This window comes from Phalacrocorax aristotelis, chromosome 6 (genome assembly GCF_949628215.1).
Source record: "Phalacrocorax aristotelis chromosome 6, bGulAri2.1, whole genome shotgun sequence".
NCBI classification, from domain to species: Eukaryota; Metazoa; Chordata; class Aves; order Suliformes; family Phalacrocoracidae; genus Phalacrocorax; species Phalacrocorax aristotelis.
Window position 1 is genome coordinate 46,248,373 of NC_134281.1, and position 25,828 is coordinate 46,274,200.

The 25,828-nt window shown below is 38.8% G+C and overlaps 2 protein-coding genes across 10 annotated transcripts in view; one reads left to right on the forward strand and one right to left on the reverse strand.

Annotated features, from left to right (window-relative positions):
- NRDC (nardilysin convertase) overlaps positions 1-1,394 on the forward strand; it is a 29,751-nt gene extending 28,357 nt beyond the window's left edge. Inside the window, exons 28-31 of the mRNA XM_075097623.1 lie at positions 108-198; positions 505-621; positions 843-932; positions 1,177-1,394. Coding sequence (XP_074953724.1) covers positions 108-198; positions 505-621; positions 843-932; positions 1,177-1,374 — 496 coding nt within the window. The 3' untranslated portion in view covers positions 1,375-1,394. The remainder of the gene's footprint in view (positions 1-107; positions 199-504; positions 622-842; positions 933-1,176) is intronic.
- Positions 1-25,828, reverse strand: part of LOC142059163 (transcription factor BTF3 homolog 4) — a 186,908-nt gene that overhangs the window by 119,265 nt on the left and 41,815 nt on the right. For 4 of the 9 annotated variants that reach the window (XM_075097624.1, XM_075097629.1, XM_075097626.1 and 1 more), the window contains 18 exons: positions 23,864-23,893; positions 22,932-22,982; positions 16,878-16,916; positions 13,781-13,874; positions 13,151-13,252; positions 10,715-10,874; positions 9,891-10,003; positions 9,488-9,606; positions 7,945-8,030; positions 7,522-7,696; positions 5,953-6,037; positions 5,579-5,689; positions 5,137-5,200; positions 4,887-5,027; positions 3,919-3,997; positions 3,511-3,602; positions 2,930-3,065; positions 2,082-2,826 (listed from right to left, as the gene is read on the reverse strand). The exons of 1 other annotated variant lie outside the window; for it this stretch is intronic. In XM_075097624.1, coding sequence (XP_074953725.1) covers positions 2,752-2,826; positions 2,930-3,065; positions 3,511-3,602; positions 3,919-3,997; positions 4,887-5,027; positions 5,137-5,200; positions 5,579-5,689; positions 5,953-6,037; positions 7,522-7,696; positions 7,945-8,030; positions 9,488-9,606; positions 9,891-10,003; positions 10,715-10,874; positions 13,151-13,252; positions 13,781-13,874; positions 16,878-16,916; positions 22,932-22,982; positions 23,864-23,893 — 1,752 coding nt within the window. In that variant the 3' untranslated portion in view covers positions 2,082-2,751. Of the gene's footprint in view, positions 1-2,081; positions 2,827-2,929; positions 3,066-3,510; positions 3,603-3,918; positions 3,998-4,886; positions 5,028-5,136; positions 5,201-5,578; positions 5,690-5,952; positions 6,038-7,521; positions 7,697-7,944; positions 8,031-9,487; positions 9,607-9,890; positions 10,004-10,714; positions 10,875-13,150; positions 13,253-13,780; positions 13,875-16,877; positions 16,917-22,931; positions 22,983-23,863; positions 23,894-25,540; positions 25,658-25,828 lie in introns of those variants that run through there. 4 more of the 9 variants (XM_075097625.1, XM_075097627.1, XM_075097628.1 and 1 more) reach the window with 3 other exon arrangements.

A 25,828-nucleotide genomic window follows, 5' to 3' on the forward strand; every position in this document is an offset into this window, starting at 1 on the left:
GCCTGCCCCAAACATTCTCTTGTCAGCTGGGGCTGTGCAGCTACTTTACCCTGAGTATGTTTTTTTTCCTTCTTCCTGCCTGATTTAATTATTTAACTCTCTTCTAGTTCTGAATTGGTTGACAAGAAAATAGAGGAGTTTCTTTCTTGCTTTGAAGAGAAAATCAAGCATTTAACTGAAGATGCTTTTAGCACCCAGGTAAAACTTGATCTTGAAAAGCTCTTCCTTGAAGTGCTAAATGACACCTAAACTGGAGGATTTGGTTACATCTATCTGGCATATTTCTGTCCAGAAAAACCTCAAAGGACTCAGTTTTAAAGCCTGCCTCTCACTCTGTTCTGAGGTCATGCGCTAAACATTTGCTCTCTGGCCCTTTACAGCTAAGTTTGAAAGCAGTGAACTACCTTGTTAATGTAGTTTGGGTTTTCTTTCAACTTCAGTGGGTAAATTAAGGTAGTTCCAACCTCTTAAAACCTGATTTGTTTCAATCTTTTTCAAATGTAGGTTACAGCTTTGATAAAACTTAAAGAATGTGAAGACTCACATCTTGGAGAAGAAGTGGACAGGAACTGGAATGAAGTTGTGACGCAGCAGTATCTCTTTGACAGGCTTGCCCGTGAGGTTGGGGGTTCCTCGTTGTTAAGTGATGCCAAATGGAACACTCACATGTTGCTTTTTGCAGCAGTTTTAAATGCAAAGTTTAAATAGGGGATTTATGCTACTCGTAACTTACTGAATCTGACGCTACATTGGTATTTTAATAAGATTATTTTAATGGAATCTAGTTTGTAGCAATACCATTTTTAATGTTTAAAACGAAATGTCATTCCTCTGGCTTTCAGATTGAAGCTCTGAAGTCTGTTACAAAATCAGACCTGGTCACCTGGTTCCAAGCTCACAGAAGCAACAAGAAGAAAGTGCTGAGCGTACACGTGAGTGTTTGTCAGCTCCCACAGCCTGAGAACCTCAGAGTGCCCAGTACGGGTGGGGTAGAAGACCGCTGTCATCTGACTTCTAAGGTGGTGGTTATCCACCTCGCTGGTCGTGTCTGCATTGCTAATTGTCATTTAAGTTGCATTGAAGTAACTGTTTTAATTGTCAGGGCGGATGAACATTGGAGGAGATCCAAATTACAGAAGCTTAGAGCCAAATTTCTTTTTTGGTAACTTTTTCCAGGTGGTTGGGTATGGAAAACATGAAGGGGACTCGGAGGTTGCAGCTGTCTCAGAAGTACAGAATTCTGCATCTGGTGAAATACCTCATCTTATTTTCTTGCCCCCATCTTCTTTGATGACTAATGTTACTTCCATCAAGGACATCAAAGCTTACACATCAACTCTGAATGTTCTCCCTTACCATAAGATATTAAAATAAAATTGACATCTTGCCCTGCAGTGATGTGTAATAGAGGTGCTTTCCACAACATAAACCTAGTTCAAGCCTATTTTTACTACAACTGGGCTGAAGATGGCCATTCAGCTACAGAGGAAGCTCTCCTCAAGTGAGGTTCCAGCCAACTGCTCGCAGTCATCTTCCCAGGTTCACTAAGACTAGGCTCGGCCCCGACCCCGCTGGAGTTGCGTCTTTTTGGTCCGACTGTCTTGTGCATCGTTCCTGCCCTGCTGTAGCAGTTGCCTAACAGCAGTGAGAGCTCCTCAAAGGAAGTATTCTGCAGTTCTGGCAGAGTTACACTGTGGGTGGGAGGAGGAAAAAAGCCTAAGGCTTCAGTCTCACACTGCTTTTTTAGTTTTTCTGTATGTGCAACATAGACAAAATTGAGATGAAATCAAATAAAAGCTGGATTTAACTGTGGAAAGAAAAATAGTTTGATTGCTACATCTAGCCACTTACTCACTCAACCATTACTTAACCTCAAGCAAAAGCACAGAGGTGCAGAGATTCCTAAAGTGCTGGCGCACCAGTAGAGCTGCAAGGCTGGATGGAGATGCCAGAAAAATGCTCCTTTTGCTAGTTCATTAACTACTTTAAGAAGTACGTTTAGCTGCAAGGATCCCAGTGGTTGGAAAAAAAAAACCAAACACTAATACATTTTACATAAAACGATCATCACTCAGCTGAAACACAGTCTTGCTGCAAAGGTTTATTATGAAATAAATAAAAAGTCCATAAGAGAAGTTTGAAAAATCTATTTTATGAGGCTTTACGATGCATTGAGTAGAATTATCTATGGTTACATTTTAATCTCAAAATAACAAAGTTATTTTGGGCAAGACACAGAAATGCCAAAAGATTTGATTATCATACAGGTGGAAGATAACATTTATGTAGCAGTTTCTAACAAATTGTCCCATCACGTTGCAAACGTTAGCTAGATTTAAATGACGTCTTGTATGTCTTTGTTTTTTAAATATGTAGGACCCAGGAATATTATGCAACTGATACCAATGCCATGGCCTTCACAGTGGTTATACAAAGTATGTACGCTGCACGGCCCAGGTTCCCTGTGCTTTAGCAGCATCGGTAACAGGGCTCTGACAGCTCGCCTTTGAAGCCCGAACACGCTACCAGTATGGCGGAGTCCAATCTAAGTTACTGCACAGCCAAGACGTTGCTCGTTTCATTTCATTGCTCCTCTGCATCAGTAAGTCCAGCATCCCTGAGATAGGAACCACTGCAGTTGGAGGGGTCAGGTTCTCCAAATGGTACATATGTGATAACTGATGACTATCTTGGTATCGGATGTAAACGTCGCTAAGCCAAGGCTTGAATGTTTTCTGGTTCATAACCCACTTAGTGTTTACTGGCAGCGAGTCGTTTCAATAGCGGCTCATCATAAACCCAGCATTCTCCATCTTCATGGAATAACTAGAAAAAAAGGAATAATCCCATGTTACCTTTTTATGACTCAGGTGGAAAGGAGCAAATGCTACAGGTTCGAGGGCATTTACAGTGTTCGAATAAAGCTCACCCTTGTCTCCCATGAGGTCTCGGTCTCCTTTCTGGCTCTGGCTTCAGCTCTTTGTCTTTCTTCAAGCGCGTGCTTCGCCGCTGTGGCTGCATCGATGTCTCTGATTTTTAAGTTGTAGGTTACATCTTTCCACAAGCTTAAAAAAGAGATGTGAATGAAGACTGCTTTATAGAAGCAAAGTGCTGCAAGGTTGTAGAAACACATTACTGGCTGTTAGTCACCTACATGTGTTTGAATTAAGGGAGGTCTCACTTGATCGCAAAGGCAGAAAAACCCCAACATCTATTAAACCCCAAGTGCACTGTCTGTTGCTGGCCCCGAGGCGGCCATAGTGAAGCTCTCTGGACCTCCCTGGAGCATTTGGTCCCAATGAGGATGTGACCCAGAACTACAGGTCTCCTCTTCCCCCTTAAAGCGCCAACCTGCTCGCTCGTACCTTGGCTCTGTCCCACACCAAAGGCTAACGGAGAGCACGGATTGTCCATGCAGTGAACAGATTCAGCGTACCATTATTCAGACCATGCACTGCCGTACCTGAGTCTAACTAAAAGAAAGTTTGCACATTTAACTAAAGTTCTTACCAGCGAGACTCAAAGTCGTCTTGGTCCTCCAATTTCCTTACCTTCTTCTTAATTGTAGGCATTTTCTTGGTATCTATAAACACAACATTCTCCTACAGAGAGATGGGGGGGGTGGGGGGGTGAAGGCAGAAATCAGTTCTTTATCTAGACTTAAAATTTATATACCCTCACACTCCAGTACCCTGGTTGTCAGAGAATACATGAAAAACCATCATTCTTTACATTCTGTTCTTGCTATAAAAATCGGGTTACCTTAAGGATAAATTAACAAAGTAAATTCAGGACTTTTATGCCGAATTCAGCATTCTTGTGATCTTTTGGGCAGCTTCAAGGAGTTTCCAACCATTAATATTTGTTTAAAACAAATATATTTCTGATGAAAATAAAAAAAGCAAAAAGCTGCTTTACCCCTGTTGTGTACTTCGCATACATGACACCGTTCCATTCTCCTTCAATGGAGCAGAAGGGTTTCTTGTCATTAGGAGAACTAAACAGAAAGAAATAAACAGTCATTTCTACAGTAACTAAAAGACCCTAAAGGATCAAAACTTTACAATAGTTGTTGTATGGTCTGATTTATATCAGCCCTTAAAGCGTCCATCACCAATACAGAAAGGATGAGGGTTCTGTTAACAAGCGAGAAGTTCTGCATGCATTAGTTCAACAGGATAACCCTTAAAAGGAAGTGCTGTTGCAGGATAAGACAGGTCTTGCCTTGGGGCTGTACCTGCATTTAGTGCTTCGGAAGCTAGTCACAGGGTTTTGAAACAGAGTGGTAAGTTTAAGCTTAAAAAGGTTTCACCAACTCAAAGCCTCTTCCCCCAGACTACTTGGAAACACAAACACTAGTTCACAAACAACCTCTATCAGTGTGTGTCCGGAAGTGATTTAAAACCAAGTTATGGGCCTTATTTTGTCAGCATCGCTTACTGACATTACAGCAGGACTCCAAATAAGATGAGAAGCTCCACTGAATTCTCTGCTCTGGGCATGTGCATAGTGTCTAACCAAAATCCACCAAACCACGGGTATAAATAAATACGCAAAGGGCTACCAACCGCGGTATTACAAGGCTCACTTCAGTACTTTATTTTTAGGAGAAATAATGATGAAGTTTCAGATAATTCAGGAGCGAAAAATTAAATTCCTTTTGGTCAACACCTGAGAATGTATTAGAGCAGGGCAAGGTGGGATGCAGGCCTATGCAGCTTTCCTCTCACAAATCTTGGCTATACAATGGCATCCTGTGACAGGTAATCATGAGCTAAGTTATTGGGTATAGCTGTTCCAGTACGTCACACTCCTGACTATCTTGAAAAAACACTGTCAGCATTTAAGTAGAGAAGAAGTGAGAGTAACTGAAGGAACCCGCTTACAAAATTTCAGCTGTAATTCTGTGCTTCTTTCCTCCGTAAAATGGTTTCGTGTGGAAGACAATGGAAGCATTATAACCTGTCTTTGAGCAATTAATACTGCATTCTCCACCAAGTTCTATCCATGGCACAGTGAGAATAGACCTGCAATTATAAATATGTGTATATGTTTATATCCTTTTAACTGATAATATTCAGCATGAAATATTACAAGGCATTAATAATGCAAATACCACACAGAGCATTTACTTGCCTTCCATAACCATTAGGAAAGGTCAAAATATAGTGTTCATCATAATCTAGGCATGTGACACAACCTATCAAAGAAAAATAAAAATAGATTTTAAAAGTCTCCAGCAAAATGTCTACAAAACTTTTCATACTGGAATCTCCTGAAATAATTCACTGAAAACAGGTACCATAAAAAGGAAAGGGGAAGAGCTTTGTTTAGATGCTGAGAATGCCCAGCTTCTAGAGAAGGCAGGGAGAGTTGTGTTTACATGAAAAACTGGGCCCTAAATTATTTCAGCAACCGAAGTACGCAGAAGGGATCACTGATTCCTAGATACATAAGCTCAGATTACACAAAATCAAACATTCCTTACGTTTTACAGCATGACTTTAAATTACTTCTGCAGAAATTCTAGTTGCAGAATGTAAATTTCTCTTCCGTTGTTAAAATTACTCACACGTACCTTGTCCTATGTTATGAACCCCAATAGACATTCCTAAGAATTTTGACTTGGTCCATATGTGAGCATTGAACTGTATCCTCTTGCTAAAACACTCTGCATAAAATGCTGAAACTGAAGAAAAAAGGTATTAAAAGTAGCAGCACCAGACATTAATACTATTGTTTCCAAATTCATTCAGCAAATATCTCGAAGTGCCTCATATTTCTGTGGCAACAGAGTTTGCAATTTGTTTCTCACAAAAACAGTTTATAGAGAAAGCCTTCCACTTTTAAATTTGGAGAGAAAATGTAAATCCAAGATTTAAACCAAGAGCTGACTTTACCGTCGCTCCTATCCAGCTGCCTTCCCTGTTAGCCAAGTTATTGTCAACTTACTTGGAGGATGATGAGAGACCTGCTCTGCCACAAACGTTACACTGCTTTTACTGACCCAAGGAACTGGTCCTTCTGAAACTGGCTCCTGTGTGACAGTAGAGAGGATATTCATCACTGACAGTGTTTACAAAACACTGGATGTTCCCAAGAGACATTGCTTCCATGTTTAAAGGCTCCTAAAAACGTATTGCAGTGATTTTAACTAATTTCTCAGTTTGCTAATTTGACGGGGAATAACTCCTTACTCCTGAAGCTATGCTGCTTCCTGAAACTCTGTAACTGTTACTCTCTTGTTCTTAAGTATAAACATATTTGGGGAGATGCACCCAAATACAACAGTTAAACTGGTTAAGAGTCATGTAGAAACCCATTACAAAGTAATATTTAAATCCACTTAATTTATTATTAACTAGTAAGAAATGGGTGGCAGAAATTATTTTCATTTTTGCTTCCGATCAGGTCGGATACGCATATTAATAACGATCAGATTATATGTATCACAAAACCATAAACCAATATTCATGTCACGTGGCAAATCATGAAAAGTGTAATTCGTCATTAGAAGCAATGGAAGCATAAAATGCACTGTTGTCTTTATGCCAGCAAACAGGAGTGCAAACATTCACCTCGGAAACGAGAAGGATTTGAGCAAACTAACTGGGCGAGGGAGAGAAACAGCAAATTAAACGGCAAAAATACATGTTCTGTATCTGAACAATCACACATTGATTCACATGAAGTATTTCACAACAGCACTTCCCATACCATCGTCTGTAACTTGCCAAGGCGAGCCGCCTAAATGAGGTGTTAAAAAAGCTCCCAGAACCCAACAAAAAAAACCACCACACCAGGCTGCACTGCCAATGCTAAAGCTTCTTCCTAGAATCAGTGGGGCACTGTCAGCTACGGTCCACGTGTACAGCTCTGATTAATCCTTGAGTCTCACTGAAACTGGGGCAAATAAGAGAAAGGCTCATACGTTGGTAGATGATTTCAGATTACGGGAGTGGCACTACCATTACGGTGTCCTTCACTTCACCAGACATACTCCGATGAAGTACAAAAGGAAGAGTAGTGGCCAGACACAGATGTACAACTAAAATATTATCCAATCTCAGAATCAAACTTCAGAAGTATACAAAAGTATTTTAAAAGGAGAATTAAATATACTGGAGAAACCCACTGCTTTCTAGGTTGTAAGTGAGGAAAAGAAACCCCACTCTTGAAAACACAAGGGTTTAGAGAAATGATTTTAAAAAAATCATAACTTTGGAAAGAAAAGCATTTAGTGTGAATTCCATGAAACAGTTCAGGAAAAAAGTGAACATTTTCAACATGTCAAATAGTTCTTTAAAAACTAATAGCTCAAATTTTGTTATGCAAGATCTTTTAAACTGCTGTGCGAAGGAAAGGAGGAAGGAGGGGGGAAAATCAGTTAAGAAATTGCCATAGTTTTTTCGATTTCACAACTTAAACATAGCATAAGCCATTTCAGTCAGCAAATTAATAAAGCTTTGGGAATTACTCGCATGCATTCTAGGCACCAAAAACATACCACAAGAAACTAACCATATCATCTTCACCTTCAGTGCCTGGTAATACCCAATGACATCGGAAGATCTCGCCCAAAATGGGATTGTAAGGCTTTTTAGCAACTGACCCTTTTCTTCCTGCATGAAAAGCTGAGAGGTACCATTTAACCACTTGAACCATGCGTTCCTTTGGATCCTTCTGGTCGCTAATGCTACATAGGCCAAAACAAGAGAAAAGAAGGACAGGCAAAATGAAATACAAGCAGGTACCTCAAATACAGGAAAGCTTTTTGGATGCTGGGTTGGTTTACAGCTAGAAATTTGACTACTTTGACTATTTTTTCAAGTTTAGATCAAAATCCAAGCATATTCTTCAAAGCTACCAGCTTACTTCTGGCAGCCCACAAGGACCATAAACAACATCAGAACCAGTTAATGTTCTACTTTAGAAATCAAATACCTGACAAATAAGTCCGGATGTGCAAAAAAGTCAGCATACATTTCCAACAGTGATCTTCTTTCCAGGATAAAAGTTGGAAGAACCACCTGGATGAAGAAAAACAACTCTTATAGATGAAGATATTTTAACATCCTGCACAAAAGCATTCTAAGTGCTAACTGTAAATAGCATACAAAGCACCCAACGCTTCGTGTGCTGTAAGCTGATTGTGTTCTCAAACCTACCAATGAGTTCTGACATATGCAGGTCAGTTGGCATCTTCTATAAAACCAAAGACTTAAGAGCAACTGTCTCTTCTCTTACATATATTCTAGTCCCATTTAGAGCATACCCAACTACATGGCTGAGCTTATCAAAAGCTGTTCTTAATCACAGTAACACTGATTATTTAATTTCATCTACATGTACACTGTCAATTTTCAGTTATAGTCAAAAAACTCATTCCGTGTAGTCACATCCTCTGATGTGCCTTTTTATCAAGACAAAGGTTAATCTCTTCCCTATTACTTTTCCTCCCCGATGGCATTTGCAGGTTCCATTCTTGGGGATCTGCTGTCTGCTTCAGTGCAGTAGAGACGGCTGCTGAAAGCAGTGTTGGTTGCTGTTGTTGACTTTAAAGTGGTGCAGACAAGACACATGCTCATGATGCTTCTTGGCAGCTTAACTTGAGATCAGTAATTTTCAACCTTTCCAGGAGTTCCCAAAGCAGGCACATTTTGGATCAATTCCTATTCAGAACTGCCAGAAAGATTCCGTAGTTTGCTTGTGGGCTACTGGCTATTTCTCCAGAAAAGTTTTGCGTTTCTTTTTATTGTCTATTGTGACTTCCAAACTGGATGGTTAAAGCCATCCACTTAAGGAAAGTAATGATAGGATTGATAATCTTCTACTCTTTTTCAATGTGGAATTACTTGTTTAAATTTCACCCAGCTGCCTAGAAAGATCAACATCTTCCGAATGCTGTTCATTCAACCTTAAGACAGACACCAACGTGAATCACATTCATGAAAAATCCAACTCTACTTGCCACACCTACCTGTAGCGTTTTAAAATACACAAGCAACATACTCAACAAGATCCCAATTAAGCAAAGCATTTCACTATATGCTGAATTCCCCATTTTATTTTATTTATGTCTTACTGAATGCCACCATACACTAGGAGCTTTTAGATCTTTGTTCTAGGAAGCTGAAGACAGGAGAACCATTACTATTGCATGGAGAAAACTTCACTACAGCATACAGTATTCCTCTTATCCCTGACTTACAGGCACTCCAAGGATTAGGTTCAAAGAGAACAGACACTTTCCATAGCAAACTATTTTCCCAAACAGATTTTTGCAGTTGGATATATTTATTCTGCATTCATTTTTCCCCTCCCAGTACCAACTCCTATTAAAAAAAATACCATGCTGAAGAGATTATAGCTTAACTGGCTCTTAGAACAAATATTCAGTTGAATTATTACCCTAACATTGAACTAATTTACACAGAATTCAGGGTTTACTCTCCCTCCCTTCCCCATGAATAATCAGCAAGTTCACCTTTGTTAGATCCATTCCTAATCTAACTTGTGACAGCAGATGCATAATAACACTCTTATGTTCTTCCACTGATTCTCCTTCCCCATCATCATCTCGATCATCAGGAGGATCAAAGAGATCTAGAAAGACAAAATAGCGTTTATTTTTCTCTAAACCTTCAAAGACAGACTGCATTTAATTAGCATATATATTAGTTGTCAAAAAAGGTCTTATTTATAAAACTAAGGTTTTTAAACCCTACAATTCAACAATCTTCCATTAGTAAAGAAACAGTAGATACACCATTTTCCATAAGTACCTTGTCACATATATATATATATGAGATCATACATATGTTGACACAGCATAAACACAGATTTAACAATCAAGAGCTCCTTACTGCAAGTCCACGCAGTGCACTTACCAGCATCGTTTGTCCCATTAGACATGGAAGAATTGAGGGACTCTGTGGTATCCGGGCGTTTCAGACTACTTCCTGTGCTGCTCCGAGTCAGGACTGCAGCAGACCCTGAAGAGCTAAAGAAGAGTAATAAGTTCTCACAATTCACAATGAACTAGTTCAGACCAAGTTATTATAAATTGATATACATAGACAATGAGTTTAACCGATAGACATTAATATATGTGCTGCACACTAATTCACAGAAAACTTAAAATGGACTGTAGCTGAATGAATGGGAAAGCCTGCAGTCTAAGACAATAATGCCTGAAGGCGTAAAACATCTGACTAATTCACCTTCAAAACGTGTAGCATCTCTTAAAATTCATTTCCCCGTTCAAAAAGAAAAAGATTTTGGGGAAAGGCAGTCAACTTCAAAAAAACTTCTTTTAGTAAATGTGAGAGGGAACTGGTTATTTACCTAAGGCTGCAACAACTGCATATGAAATACACCATGGTCTCAGATTATCTCTCTGAGCTGGTGGCTTCCCAAGTTTGGTTTGTGTTAGAATATGTATATCAACATATATACCTGATGGAACGGGAAGGAGCAGAGGAGGAAACTGCATCCCTCACAGACAACTGTGCTAGGGCAGGGGGTAATCTTATTCTGTTCCACAGAGTGGCTTTGTTGCCTTCCCCACCTTTTTTTTTTTTTCTCAAAAAAAAAAAAAAGCCCATGTGGCTTATTAGTTTATTTAGCCTCACTAACTTCTACAGGCAGACAAGCCATGCCCTTGTAGATAAGAATTGTAGTCAGCATGCACTGCATACTTTCAGCTACTTACTCCATACATCGCTTTGGGGAAGAACTGCTCTGATAGAATTCATCAGCATCATAGAACTCATCCTCACTGCTTGAGTAAGAAAAATCTGGGACTGTATTTGGAGACAGGTTGACATGGCTTGGAGAGGTGAGACTGCTGCTAGGTGCTGATGGCCCACTACCTATAGAGTATTAAAAATTACAGACTTAATAAAAACAAACAAAATCTTTCAAAATCCACCAGTTCTTACTTCTGAGTAGGCTCGTTCAAATCATTAAAGACTAATGCAAACTCAGAAGGTATGATATCTTATAAAATTAGAAGCAATAATGAGCCAGGTTCATACCAAGTTTCATTTTACAGGTAACAAAAGAAAGGTCATGAGGAAAATCAAGAACACAGAACAACAGTAAAGTGTAAGGACATACCTTCCCCAAAGTTGTCGACTGAAGGCAAAACAAACTGAAAACCTGTACAGATTCATAGTATGATTGATGTTGGAAGGGATCTCTCGAAGTCATCTGGTCTACTCCCCACTCAAGGCCCAGACAGCTTCAAAGTCAGATCAGTTTGTTCAAGATCACACTAATCAGGCTTTAAATATGTCTCAGGATGAAGATTCCATAATCTTTCTGGGGAGCTTATTCCAACATTTGAACCACCTCATTATAAAACCAAAGCATTTTCTAACACTTACTCAGAACTTCCTTTTTTACAACTTGGGTTGATTGCCTCATCCTTTTGCTGTGGACCTCCAAGGAGCCCAGTTCTATCTTCTTTACACCCTCCCAATAGTTGGCAGGAGAGAGCAGTAACATCCCTCTTCAGCCTGACCTTCCTAAGGCTCAAACAGCCCAATTCTGTCAGCCTCCAAGTATGTCATGGGCCTCAGCTTCCTAATCTTGGTAGTCCACGTCTTAGTACTGTGGAACCCAAAACTATACATAGTACTCAAGATGTGGTCTCACAGATCCTAAGTAGAGAGAAACAATCACTTCTCTTGATCTGCTCTTTGCACTCTCACTAATCCAGCCTGGTATGCAGAAAAACCTTCATTACCGCAAGGGCACGGTGCTGACTCAGCTCCTGCTTGTTGCTCACCAGAACCCCGGCTCCTCTTCTGCCAAGCTGCAGCAACAGGGCAGGTGAAGGGCTATGCCCATCGAAGGCGGGTGGAGGACTTTGCATTTGCCTTCTTCAGACTTCATGAGGTTTCTGTCAGTATGCTTCCCCAGCTGGTCACAGCCCCTCTGAATGGCAGCCCTGCCCTATCCATGGTTCTCTGCAGTTTGGCAAGGTCCATGCCTAGGTTATCTGAGATGTTAAGCAGTATTGGACCCAGTATCAACCCCTGAGAAACACCAGTAATCACTTGGTTGCTGTTTGACCCTCATACAGATGATCTCAAGCCTAGGCCTAGAAGTCCAGCCAGTTTTCATTCAACTTGTATTCTACTTACCTAAACCATCTTTTTCCAACTCAGCTACAAATATGTGACAAATCTAATGAACACAGTTTCTAAATGGGATGACATGAATCGTGTGTCACCACTAACTCGTCATTTTTCAAAAGAGCCATAGCAATAAAGACAAACCAGGTTAACACTGACCCAGACCTTTTGTGGAAGCCTAAGTCACAATAGAGGTTATTAAGCAAGCTAAGGTATTTACACAAACAACTATCATCAGAAACTAACTAGAAGATGAGATGCATAGCATAAGACTAAAAAACTGAACTTTCTGGCAGGAGAAAAAGCCAGCAGTGGTATCCTTCATTTTTCAGATTGGGGCAAATATTGTTTAACACACCTGTTAGTGTTCTGGGACAGAAGGGTAGCAATACAGTAACAACAAATCATTTACACGCAAGCTTAGAAAAAAAACTTCAGAGGGAACTGAGAGAGTTTTAGCATGACTGGACAATATAATCAGTGCAACTGATCAGGAAGTCACAGACAACGTAGAAAGATAAAAAATAAGTTAAGTATGCAGCTAAGGTTTAAAAACAAACCAAACCAAACTTAAAAACATTATAGGAATTGTAAATAGATAGTTACAGCAACTTCATATATATTACAGCAACTTTTGTCTCAAAGCATCTATTGTAATTTTTAAAAACCCAATTAACGCTATTATTTAAGGGCGAGAAGAGGGAATCAATAAATTAAAAAAAACAAAGGCCAGACACGATGTATTAACTGCAAAGTTCTTGTGCCGATTACTACAAGACTGCAATGATGGAGACAAGAAAGCAAGCTGGTAATACTCCTATGTATACAGGGAGGGGGGAGAAAGAGCAGAATAATTCATTTTAACACAACACTGAAATATACGTTGATTAAAGCAAGATGTAGTCCAATATAATGTTGTCTTAATAGCTAATTACATTAGGTTACAGACAGTATATATTCAGGTTTTGTTTCTTGTACTTCAGTAAGACAGTTACTCAGAACTGTACCTGTACTATTTGGTGTTGGAGTCTGATTTCCAAGTGATGCTACTACAGGTCCCACTGGCAAAGATGAGGGTCGTTGCTCTGACTTGCACAACTGAGCAGGTTCTGTGGGATATTTTGATATGTTAAACCCAAAATTAGTATTTAAATATGACAATTACACTTTTGTTGGGAAAGAGATGCCACATTCTTTCACCTCCCCTTCAAAAATGAAATCCTCATTTATAAAAGCCACTCAGACAGAAGAACACGTTTCTGTCATTGTTATCTAGCTCTTTTTTTGTTTTTAAGCAAAGATGCCATTTTTAAAAATTGCAGTTATTTGGCTAGAAAGCATTTCTCTTTTCCAAATATTATAGTTTCATTTATTTTAAGAAAGTATATTAGAAATGTAAGCCAGTAACTTAGAGCACATAAAATATATCAGCTTATCCTCAGATTTACCCGATGGCTGATGAAGCTACATCACCCCCACTCTTCTCCCTTCCTTTGCACCACGACGTGCAGTGTGCACCTGTGTTGCATATGTGACACAGAAGCTATCCACCATTAAGCAGCCCCTCCATCTAGATCATAGTTGCATCCTGCTCTGTTCATGAATATTTCTACTGAGGTTCTTTCTGTATACCATACCTGGAGGTATAACTGCTTGGGAAGGCATTGTGCTGATCACTGACTGTTCCAAAGGGCTGGGCTGATATACTGCGTCAACCGGGTTTATAGTGCTCTGAGACAAAAGAAAGAAAAGCACATTTTGTCTCAATTAAAAAATAAATTAATAAAGCATAGATAGCAAGAACATTGCGAGCACAAGAAATGCCTGAATGCAAGATAGCAAATTCCTGAGAGAGAAAGTAAAACACAAATTGACAGTTGAGGACATGAGAAATCCTTTCAAAGTGGTAAAAATTTAACTCTTTACACAGATTTTTCACTAAGTTGAATTTGCTATAAATTTGAATTGTCCTATAAAGAATTCTTATTTCAAGTATTCCTTCTGATGTGCATTAATAAATATTGCATGTGAAGAGTGGAACGTTAGACACAAATTATCTGGCAAAAATTAGGTAATTAGTATTTTTAAAACAATTTTTTCAAAAGTTAATTTGTCCAGACCATAAATCAACTAAATCAAACCATAAATTAGAACGAGAATAATCAGCATGCCTACAGCCGTGAAGTGGCTTTGTTGCCAAAACTCTTTCCAATGCAAGCTGACAGTTTTCAGTGCATCTCCAGTAGAGGACATTTCAATCTACTTATGAATGTGGGCACTTGGAAAATGAAGCACCAATTCAACTTGACACACAAAAGTCACTGACTTCCATATATGTTCTTGGCTTTCATACAACAAGCCTCTTGGAAATCTAAATGGCAACGTCTTTTAATCCAAACTAGAATGATTTTGCTGTGCTCCGCTCGCCTGTAATTTTGTTATCATCTAAGCATTGTCTGTTATATATGTTTACACACAACCACCAGTACTTCTACGTTGTTCTGAGTCATTAGTTGGATAAAAGGCACATGAAACCCTTTTCCAAAGATCTTGCAATTTAAAACCATTGATCTATGTCAGAATTGTGAAAATCTTTGCCTCAATTTGCTAGGAAATCTCACTACTGTGCTTAAGTTGAAGAATATCAAAAGCACAGGAAGGTCATACAATACCAAGTTCTACTTTTTTAAAAAAGTTCAATTTTTAAAAAAACCTAGATAAGCCTTGCTTTTCAATTTATTCAGTATGTTTATTCCTATTCTTTTTTAAAATCAATGTTTAAAACACTAGAAAAAGAAGAGAATCTCTAACTGTTCTTCTCTCCCTTTAGTCTATTAATTTCTATTTGCATGCAGACAGGGAAACAGGGTCATTTTAACCTTCCTCCTCCCATTCTCTGCAAAAGGAAGACTTCTTTCTTGCCTCCTTTCCCGGTTAACTGTTATTCTGAAATTTATCTTACATTCACAGTCAGTGAAGTAGTGAGGATTATTTATAACACAGGATTTATTTAATTGAAAACAAAACTATCATTCCCCAGCTATTTTCAAAAATCTCCAGCTTAAAAAAAAAAAAGGCATAAAAAGGGCTTTCTACATTTTTTGTTGTGTTGCTAACTCGCATACAAATAAATAATCCAGTACATATACTGTCACTTCACTGTACTCCAGCATAAAATTCTATGTCCCTTCCACATTACTTCAACTGCTGGTGCAATTACCCATGCAACACAGGTAGGTCCCTGTCCCACATACCTCACAGTTTAAAAACATGATCCCATCTTCAGAGTTATGAAACTTAAAAATCAAGATGGTCCCATGATACACAAGATACTATTGCTATCTCTCTCCCCCCTAGATTTTAGGGAAACTAATAATATATATGATACAGAACATTGGTGTGATAAAGGGGAAAAAACACCAAGGTAACTTGACTTTGTATGTAGAATTGTATGTAACCTTAACCTTAAACAATTCTCCACACTGCAACATGAACTGGAGTTTCTTGTAGATATTTTGGGGTATGCCTTTGTGGTTTAGAAACAGGTGAAGGCAGACCTGAAAGTTTCCTACTCTGAGTTTAATAACGGCTTAAAAACAACCACATAGAACAACAAGACTGTCATCCCACCATGGTATCAAACACTAAACTTAGGCAGGAATGTGATCAAAGTGAAATCCTGACCTTTAGCCCAAGCAGACATTGACCTCGATAGCATCAAAAATTCAGTCTTCACAATCACTGATGCATCAGTTAATATATTTTTACATACTTTTTCTTCCTCCCCAGCATAAGCCAGCCCACAGACAATTAGAATAGCTGCTAATCAAATTCAGACTATAGTAAACTGTAATAGTTATATGAAATTTCTGAGTTGCAGATCTAATGTGCATACCACCTCTGCCTGTGGTAGTGTCTAGCTACATGACCTCTCCTTTCCAGGGCACGCAACAGAACCTATTCCATTACACTAAGACCTGAATTACATGACTCTCCACAGGGTAATCGTTTCTCTTATTTACAGTAGGCATGAAAGCAAAATCTGCATGTGCATCTTTACTCCAAAATTCATACCAGAAAAATCATACTGCTAAAGCTGTATATAATGGAAAGACAAATAAAGCCTGGGAATTATTGTCAGCTGTAATGAAAACAAACTATGATTTTTAGAGTTATGTTTTATGAAACCAATCTATTAAAAGTATCTGAAATGTACTCAAGTGACACGAGAACGAAGAAAGAAAAGACATGTGACTGAAACCAAAGATGACAGAAGTTACATTAAAAATGCAGAAGTTACATTAAAGAAGAAACATTGCTTAAACAGACATAATACAACTTTGCATCAAATGAGCAGCGCTGTAGAAAAGACAAACTTCTTGAAGCACACGGATAGCTGATCTATTTAACACAAAGATACTTCAGATGGAACACAAAACTATTTCTATCTCAATAATTTCCCTTTCATCTGTTCACATGGCAGATTTTTATCTAAGTGTTCAGTCATAACACTGCCATTTAAGACACTCAGTACAAAACTGATCACTACATTTTTCTAAAGGCAAGGGTGTTAGCCAACCTCAGAAGCTAATGACTCAACAGTAATTTTAACAAGACACTTGAAGCAGTAAATTAGAGAAAGGAAGAAGTATGTTGCAAAATGAGTGGAAATTCAGGTCTCTGTTCACATTTTCTGCAGAAATAAAGGGAGATAAAGATTAGATTTAAACTTACTATAAGTCCATCTGCGTGCTTCTCCTCATTATTTTGGTCCTTAAGGAAAAAATGTTAAAAATATCAACATAACAATCTTGTATGACTTATCAGTTCTGTGATAAGTGAGAACAGCAAGTTTCTCTCAGGAATGTTTACATTTTCAGCCATAAAATATTCCTCGTCATGTGATACAGTAGCTAAACTAAGAAGAAACAATTCTATACATAGTCACTGCACCTCTGAAGATTTGAAGTTTTCCATGGATCTGTCCAGACAAGTTTGAACAATTTTAAAAATATCCTTTCTGCACTGCAGCATACAATTATGCTTCACAATGTAGGTTCTTCCCAAATAGCTAAGAGTCCCACAAAACATGGTCTGCAGCACCAGTGAGTCCCTGAAAACCGGAAGACATTAAGTTCTCAGTTTCTGAAGAACTGAGATTACCATAAAGGTCAAGCATACAGGTCAAGCGCAAAAGCACTTTTTGCTTTTGAAAGGCAGAAGTGCCTTTATAAGTTAAATGTTTTTAACTTTTGCTTTTTGGTATCCACTAGAATGTTTTTAGGTTATTTACAATCTAGGATTTGTGGTTTTTTGCCTAGAAGCATATGTGAAAGAGCAGGCAATGCATGGAATAAAACTGTCATCAGGGGAAATTACACTAGCAACAGACAAGTTAATGCCAATCTACAGTTAGCATAGTTTTAACACTGTACCAGCAACAGTATAAATTTTACGACACACTAAGCCAAATCTCTTCAATTCTGCTGCAAAGTTCATATTACCAGTATGTCAATCCATAACTTTGCTCAGGGTAAGCCTTAAGACTTGTCCGCAGAGTATTTCCCCAGATTTTCAGTTGTTAAAGTTAAGAGGAACAAGCTGTAAATATTATTAAGAAAGTTGGCACATACTTATGTTTGGTATTTTATATATTCTTCCTTAGCTTATATAGTTGGCAATAGGCTGCTCAAATTTCATGTCTGCTGGTTGACATTTCTTAAGCAAGGCTTTCCATTACAAAAATGACACTAAGGCCAGTAAGTTCCATTGGGTTGCAAACTTAAAGAAGAAAAAATAACACTGGAGTCCAAAGATGTATTTTTTTCCCCAACACACAAAATTTCCATGTTATGCTATTATCTCTAAGACCTAAGTAACAAAACAAAGACGCTGCATTTGACTGAGGAGATAAAAAATGTTTTTACAAATAAGTTAATAACAAAAAGAGAGCCAAGTAGAATCTCCATCCTTTATTGGATGCAGGGGGGAACTTTGCGACCAAGGATGAGGCAAAGGCTGAGGTACTTAATGCCTTCTTTGCCTGTCTTTAATAGTCAGACCTGTTATCCCCAGGGTATTCAGCCCCCTGAGCTGGAAGACACGGACAGAGAGCAGGATAAACACTTCATAATCAAGGAGGAAGCAGTTAACCTACTGAGCCACCTGTTCACTCACAAGTCTATGGGGCTGCCTGGGATCTACCTGAGACTACTGAGGGAGCTGGCGGAGGAGCTCACCAAGCCACTCTCCATCATTTATCAGCAGTCCTAGTTAACAGGGGAGGTCCCAGACGACCGGAGGCTTGCCGATGTGACATGCATTCACAAGAAGGGACAGAAGGAGGATCCAGGAAACTACAGACCTGTCAGGCTGACCTCAGTACCAGGGAAGGTTATGGAGCGGTTCGTCTTGAGTGAGCTCATCAGGCAAGCGCAGGACAACCAGGGCATCAGGCCCAGCCAGCATGGCTTCATGAAAGGCAAGTCCTGCCTGACCAACCTGATCTCCTTCTATGACCAGGTGACCTGCCTGGTGGATGAGGGACGGGCTGTGATATCTACCTGGACTTCAGTAAGGCCTTTGACACTGTCTCCCACAGCATCCTCCTAGAGAAGCTGGCAGCTCATGGCTTAGACAGGTGTGCTCTTCACTGGGTAAAAAACTGGCTGGATGGCCAAGCCCAGAGAGTTGTGGTGAACAGAGTTTAATCCAGATGGTGGCCAGTCATGAGCGTGGTTCCCCAGGGCTCAGTGTTGGGGCCAGTCTTGTTTAATACCTTTATCAATTATCTTGATGAGGGGATTGAGTGCACCCTCCCTAAGTTTGCAGGTGACACCAAGCTGGGCGGGAGTGTTGATCTGCTCAAGGGTAGGAAGGCTCTACAGAGGGACCTGGACAGGCTAGATCGATGGGCTGAGGCCAATTGCGTGAGGTTCAACAAGGCCAAGTGCTGCGTCCTGCACTTGGGCCACAACCACCCCATGCAAAGCTACAGGCTTGGGGAAGAGTGGCTGGAAAGCTGCCTGGTGGAGAAGGACTTGGGGGTGTTGGTTGACAGCCAGCTGATCATGAGCCAGCAGTGTGCCCAGGTGGCCAAGAAGGCCAACAGCATCCTGGCTTGTATCAGGAATAGTGTGGCCAGCAGGAGCAGGGCAGTGATGGTGCCCCTGTACTTGGCACTGGCGAGGCGGCACCTCCAATACTGTGTTCAGTTTTGGGTCCTTCACTACAAGAAAGACATTGAGGTGCTGGAGTGTGTCCAGAGAAGGACAACAAAGCTGGTGAAGGGTCTGGAGCACAAGTCTGATGAGAAGCAGCTGAGGGAACTGGGGTTGTTTAGCCTGGAGGAGGCTGAGGGGAGACCTCATCACTCTCTACAACTATGTGAAAGGAGGTTGTAGCGAGGTGGGTGTTGGTCTCTTCTCCCAAGTTACCAGTGATAGGATGAGAGGAAATGGCCTCAACTTGCCTCAGGGAAGGTTTAGACTGGGTATTAGGAAAAATGTCTTTACTGAAAGCATGGTCAGGCATTGGAACAGGCTGCCCACGGAGGTGGTGGAGTCACCATCCCTGGAGGTGTTAAAAAAAAACATGTAGATATGACACTTCAGGGCATGGTTTCAGAGGCATGGTGGTGTTGGGTTGATGGTTGGACTTGATGATCTTGGAGGTCTTTTCCAGCCTTAATGACTCTATGAAGCTTGCTATTCTACCTCAGTAAGGCACAATCAGCAATGTGGCATGTTGATGAGGTAAGGAAGGCAGAAATGCCACAAAACTAGGCAGGCAAGACTGACCAGAAATGATAAGAGTGAAAAATGGAAGGCAAAGATGCAAAACTAAATATCTACATTATAAAAGCTACTTTGTAAAACATATATTTCTATGACTGTAGTTTACCAACTCACTGACAGACCATTACATATATTTTACAACACACGTCAGCAAAGCTGGATGTCTTCAACAGTCATACATGCAAAAGGGACAACAGAAGCCAAATTCTCCACCTACCGATCTCACTTAGTTTATTTTTACTGCTTTCTGGTAAGCAATGTATGTATTATAACATATTACTATTTGGCTGGTATTTACTTCATTATTTTGAAAATGCCTTGGGTCACCTCAAGTACAAGTAGCATGACCTGATTTACTAGTAAGTTAAATGAAAACTCAGCTGTGCAAGTCCTAAGGCAGATTGTTTTAAGAGTCTACGAAACAGCTCAACTTAGCACACAGTTAAAAAAAAACACAAAAACCAACCCCCCAAAACCACCAGAAGAGGTTTGCCTCAATGTACCAAAATCATCCGAATAATAAACAGCTGTATATTTGAAACAGAGAGATATTCTGAGTATATAGAGAAGTGATAACATTTTTCAAGGTATGCAAACAACCAGAAGGTAACTGTGAAGTCTGTCTCCTAATGTGAAAGGCACTGTAGAAGTAAAAATAGGGGGCAGGGGTGACGTTAATATGATTTACTTTCAGCAGTGTAAGTCAGCAGCCATATTTGCCTTACCGCTTTGGGAAAAAGAACTTGCAGAATCTTAAGGAGTTCTATACTGGAGAATAGAAAGCTATCAGTCAGACACAATACATTTTTACATACATAATGCTTCATACACATGCAATTTACAGAACTGTAAAAACAAACCAAAAACCCTGTATTCTTCATTTCCTACAGTAGTAGGAAATCAGGATGCCAACAGAGTTTATGGAAGTTTATGGCAGGGTGTGAGGGGGGAACAGAAATGCCACGTAGTCAACAAGTATAGTTGCCTGAGAGAGAAAGGAAGAAAATGAAGCAGAATAAAGGCTACTAATACAGCAAGAAGATTTATAGAGGGTATTTTTCACTATATGTGGATCAACTTCTTCCAATTAGCTGTGCATAAATCACTCATTTAAACCACCTGATCTTCAACAGCTTTACAAAAGTTTTAGATATGGTTCAGCACAATAACACTCCCAAATGGATAAACCCATGGATAAAAATTTACACTGGTTAATATTTACTGGTACTGAAAGGAGGACTTCAAGGTCTGATTTAGTGTAACTGAAAGCAAGTCTTAGCATCTTTGGGGGACCCAAATTCCACCTATCTTTAAGCTTGTATGGTAGTTGGAGCAGTAAAGCACTGAACCTGATCAAAAATGTCTGCAACTGCCATTACAAGTTCAATTTTGTCCATTATCACCAAACCACCTAACCAACTTCAAAATATGCTTAGCATCAGCACAAGATAAGCAATCATATTTGTCTATCCCCCAATAAACTTACCCATAGCAGAAATGGAATTTTATATTCAACAGAAACAAAAAAGCTAACTCAGCCACCTATTACCAATGTTGATCGAGAACCTGAAAAGCAGATTATAATTCTACTCTTTCAGATTTGCTAATTGCATAGGAGAGCTTTTCAAAAAAGAACAACATTTCATAGGAAGTAAAACTCTGAAAATAAGAACTATTAAATTCAGTTATATAGCAATTAACAAAAAATGAGCAAGACATTTGTTGCACAGTTTCTCCAACAGCCACCTTAATACAGCCAGTCATATAGGTGTCTAAGAAAACTAGCATGCTGCTACCTAATCTGTCTATAACTGACTCCAGCAAATCCCCAAAGAATAACATATAGTCTACTGGTTTCACTGTACTAAAACAATTCTAAATATACCCAGTACTAAATAACAGCATATTAAGTGCTGACAAGGCTTTTCTTGATATCACTGCAGTGAAGGATTCAAATAGTATCACTGTATGTTAAATAAAGACTGTTCTAGCTCTAGATTCATGTGGCACAAAACTATTTTAATGTACCCTACTACTCGTAAAATATTTTTGGTTTTGTATAAACTTGTTAACTAACAAACCTTTTCTTCAGAACTTTTAAGCTACTAATATGAAATCTGAATTTCACAAAATATGCACTGATTCTTTTAGTGCATGACTTCTGATCCTGCAAGGTTCAAATACTTCAATTTTCACTGGCCTCAAAATTTTGTACAATGCACTTGGCATCTAGGATGAAGACAAACAGCAGTATTGTATTTGAAAGCTACAAAAAAGTTGATCTAGACTACAGAAAAAAAATTGAAGAGCCTATGCCTATTTCTGAATAAATCAGAATGTGTTCTGATTAAATTCAGCCTTAATTTCTGAAAATACCATAAATTAATTTCTTAGCAAAACACTGTCTTCTTTCACTTTGGTCGCAAGATATAAATCAGCAGCTCATTGTTAACATATCCTAAATAGAGTACATGAAGGCCTATAAGAGCAGAACTTAACAACAACAAAAAAAATCAAATCTCACTAAATTTTAAAAAGTAACAGACCTATTAAAAACCTTGCCAAAACAGTTTACCTTATTAAAATAATAATTTTCCCTTTTTCTATTTATGTTAGTCATATTCTTAGAGGAAACAAAAGAGAGTTTTGTTAAGTTTCTCTTCTGTCACCCTTATACTTGCTGAAGTTCTTACTTAGTCTAACAGCAAACTCTGCAAAAGAAAGTTTATATCAAAAGAAAAGCTTTCTCATCAACATGACTGTTACCATGAACATTAATAGGACTGTCTGCTATGGAACTAAGTATTTCAGAAACTCCATTAAAGTAGTAGCATAAATCAACATACACCATTTTTTAATATACAGATATATAGATATCTCTCTCTATATATGTATCTCCTAGATCATATAGAAGGCACTTTTAGATTTCAATTGTTTTCACACAGATTAATGCTGTAAAATTAAAATTCAAAATACTTTATAGTGTACTTACTTTAGCAATTTGTAGCAACACAATGCAGTGTTTTATTGATTCTACCATGCTCTAGGAAAACAAAGGTAATAGAAAAAAACAACTTGCATTACTACCCCATAGTATTTTGTATTTACAGATATTTTTATTAATTACACAGAATATTAACTGGAATATTGGGCCAGAACTAAATGGACACTCTCTTCTGTAGAACCCCTACTCTCCCTTCCCTGCCTTTTTTTTCTTCCAGTGAAAAAAGCATAGCAGTAGAAAACAAGTTTCCAAAAGACACATACAACACAGGTTGTCAGGGTGAAATAGAGGTCAGCTTCAAACTTTCAGAGCACTGCACGCAGGTAAACTGTCATGTGAAGAAAGGCTGAGAGTGCTGGGATCGTTTAATCTGGAGAAGAAAAGGCTCAGGGGAGACCTTATCAATAGGCATCAATATCTGATTGCGATGGCAGGATGTAAAGAAGAGGGAGCTAGACTCATCTCAGTGGTACCCAGTGACAAGACAAAAGGCAATGGCCACAAATCAAAATACAGGAAATTCACCTTAACATAAAAAACCATGTTTTTACTCTAGGGATGATCAAACAGTGGAACAGGTTGCCCAGAGAGGTTGTAGAGCCTCCATCCTTGGAGCTACTTAAAACTCAACTAGATTTGGTCCTGGGCAACCTGCTCTAGCTGACTGTGCTCTGAGCATGGGGTTGGACTGCAGACCATCAGAAGTCCCTTCCAACCTCAACTACTCTATAATGTTATGATCCTAAGGTGCTAGACATAAATCTGAATACAGCACCAGAATGAGGCTGCCTCTGCCATCAGATTGCTGGACCTAATATGGATACCCACTTTTCTGTAAAAAAGCTTTAAAAACTTTCCCAAGAAAATAATGTGAATTTCAGAATCTATATATAATAGATACAAAAATTAAAGAAACTTACACTGGTTGTTTCTTTGAGACTTTCAATTTTCTGTAAAAGAAAAATCAAAATAGTGTGGTTAAAGAGAGAGAATCTTCAGAATCTAGTTTGACCTAAATACTGTACAAACACTATATTTTAACATTAAACTGGGAGAGGAAAAAAAAGCAACCACCCTGTGAAAGACTATTTCTGTATATGGAAACAATTTTCATTTTGCAATTGACAAGACAGAATTCAAACTGATAATTAAAGCTTAAAGACGACAAGGTTAGGAATTTCTGAGCAGTGACATTATACATATTTACCCATCAAAGTTCACACTTCAGTTTTGCATAACATCAACAAAAATGAAATGCAGTGTGAAGATTCACTCTAAGTTCAGTTTGTAGCCTTATATAGTGTACTGAATTGTGGCACATTTCAACAATCAATATTACTTGAAATTACCATCATTCAAGTATAGTAAACATATGCAGCTAGGCACAGTTTAAAAAAAATAATGGAAAATAACAGTACACACATGTTCTTGCTGTTTCTAAGCCTCTAGTAAAAGCGCATCTGGAAATCTGCCTACTTAATTTTATCTAGAAACACCGGTTCATAAAGATTTCCTGTGTGGAATTGCACTTCAGGCATGCAAAAAGCATCTGCATGCCATTTTACACATAAGCATGACCTATCTAAGAAGCATATGCATCCTGTTGATGTCCTTGGGTATCTCTGCAAAAGGCAAAATTATTAAATTGGACTCAGCACTGAACCTCTACTAATTCAATTACAGGACCTCTTTGTTTTGATTAAGATGAGTATCTCATGTGACTTGAGTCAGTCTTTTTGATTCCTGAATAATCAAAGTGTGTAAAGGAACTTTCTTCCCCTCACACAGCATTGCAAGCCAAATCTTACACCATAAGAGAGCAACATGCATCTATAAATCTACATGAATTAATAGTCTTAGCTCGTGAATTAAAAAGAAATAAATGCAGCGACAGCTTCCCAGCCAATACCTGGGGAAAATTTTTTCAGTTATACTCTGTTCTACATAATATAGACCATCCTTATGAATACTTTCTTCAAAATTAATTAGCAAGAGGCAGGCAAACAGCACCCAGCCTCAGCCTCTTCCACTGGAAAGACTGGACCACGTTGATCTAGGAAATAGCACATCAGGGATGTTATCTAATGAAGTTGTATTATATTTACTTCTGCTGCTAGCAAAGAAAAACACCAACAGCTAAAAATTCCTTTAGTTTGTTTCTGTTTGCTTGTTTTTCATGCCTCCACTATACTTCCAGTCCAAATTTTATCAATACATATTGAAAATAGCATTTAAAATATGACAGCCATGACGTTTTCCACCTTTTAGCACCAAAATAGAATAGGCAATGTACCCAGACATACAGATCTTGTCAGATGAAAGATTAGGCAGCTGAACTAAATCATTCAGTCTCAGTGCTTTACAGCCAACGGTAGGCAGCCATCAGCAGTTTTGATTATTCTTTACCTATGTTTTCCCCAACGTGTTATAGAGTATTCACACACCAAATAAACTGGTATCTCATTCTCTTCACTGATCTCATCTTCACTGAAAATCTGAAAGTGATGTCAGGCCATATAATGTAATCCAGTCACACTGTTTTCCCCCTACCCATTTGTAATTTTCCAAACAATAGACTAAGACATTGCTATTCTTACCCATAGGTACAGACAAAAGGGTAATTTGTCCAACATCACACAGAAGATCTGAGATGGGAAAAACCTCCGGACACCTGGTTTCCAAGGCCTATCCACAAATTATACAATCATGATTTTTTCCCCTGTGGAAATGAATTCTTTGTGAGCTGGCCGACTTAAGTAGTAACAGTACACATTAATCCAGTATTTTTCACATTTGTGCTGTATGGCTACCTTGCAAGAACACAGCATGCGGAACTGAATATTGTCATCTTCGCATGTACACAGAATTATGAGAACAATGCAGGC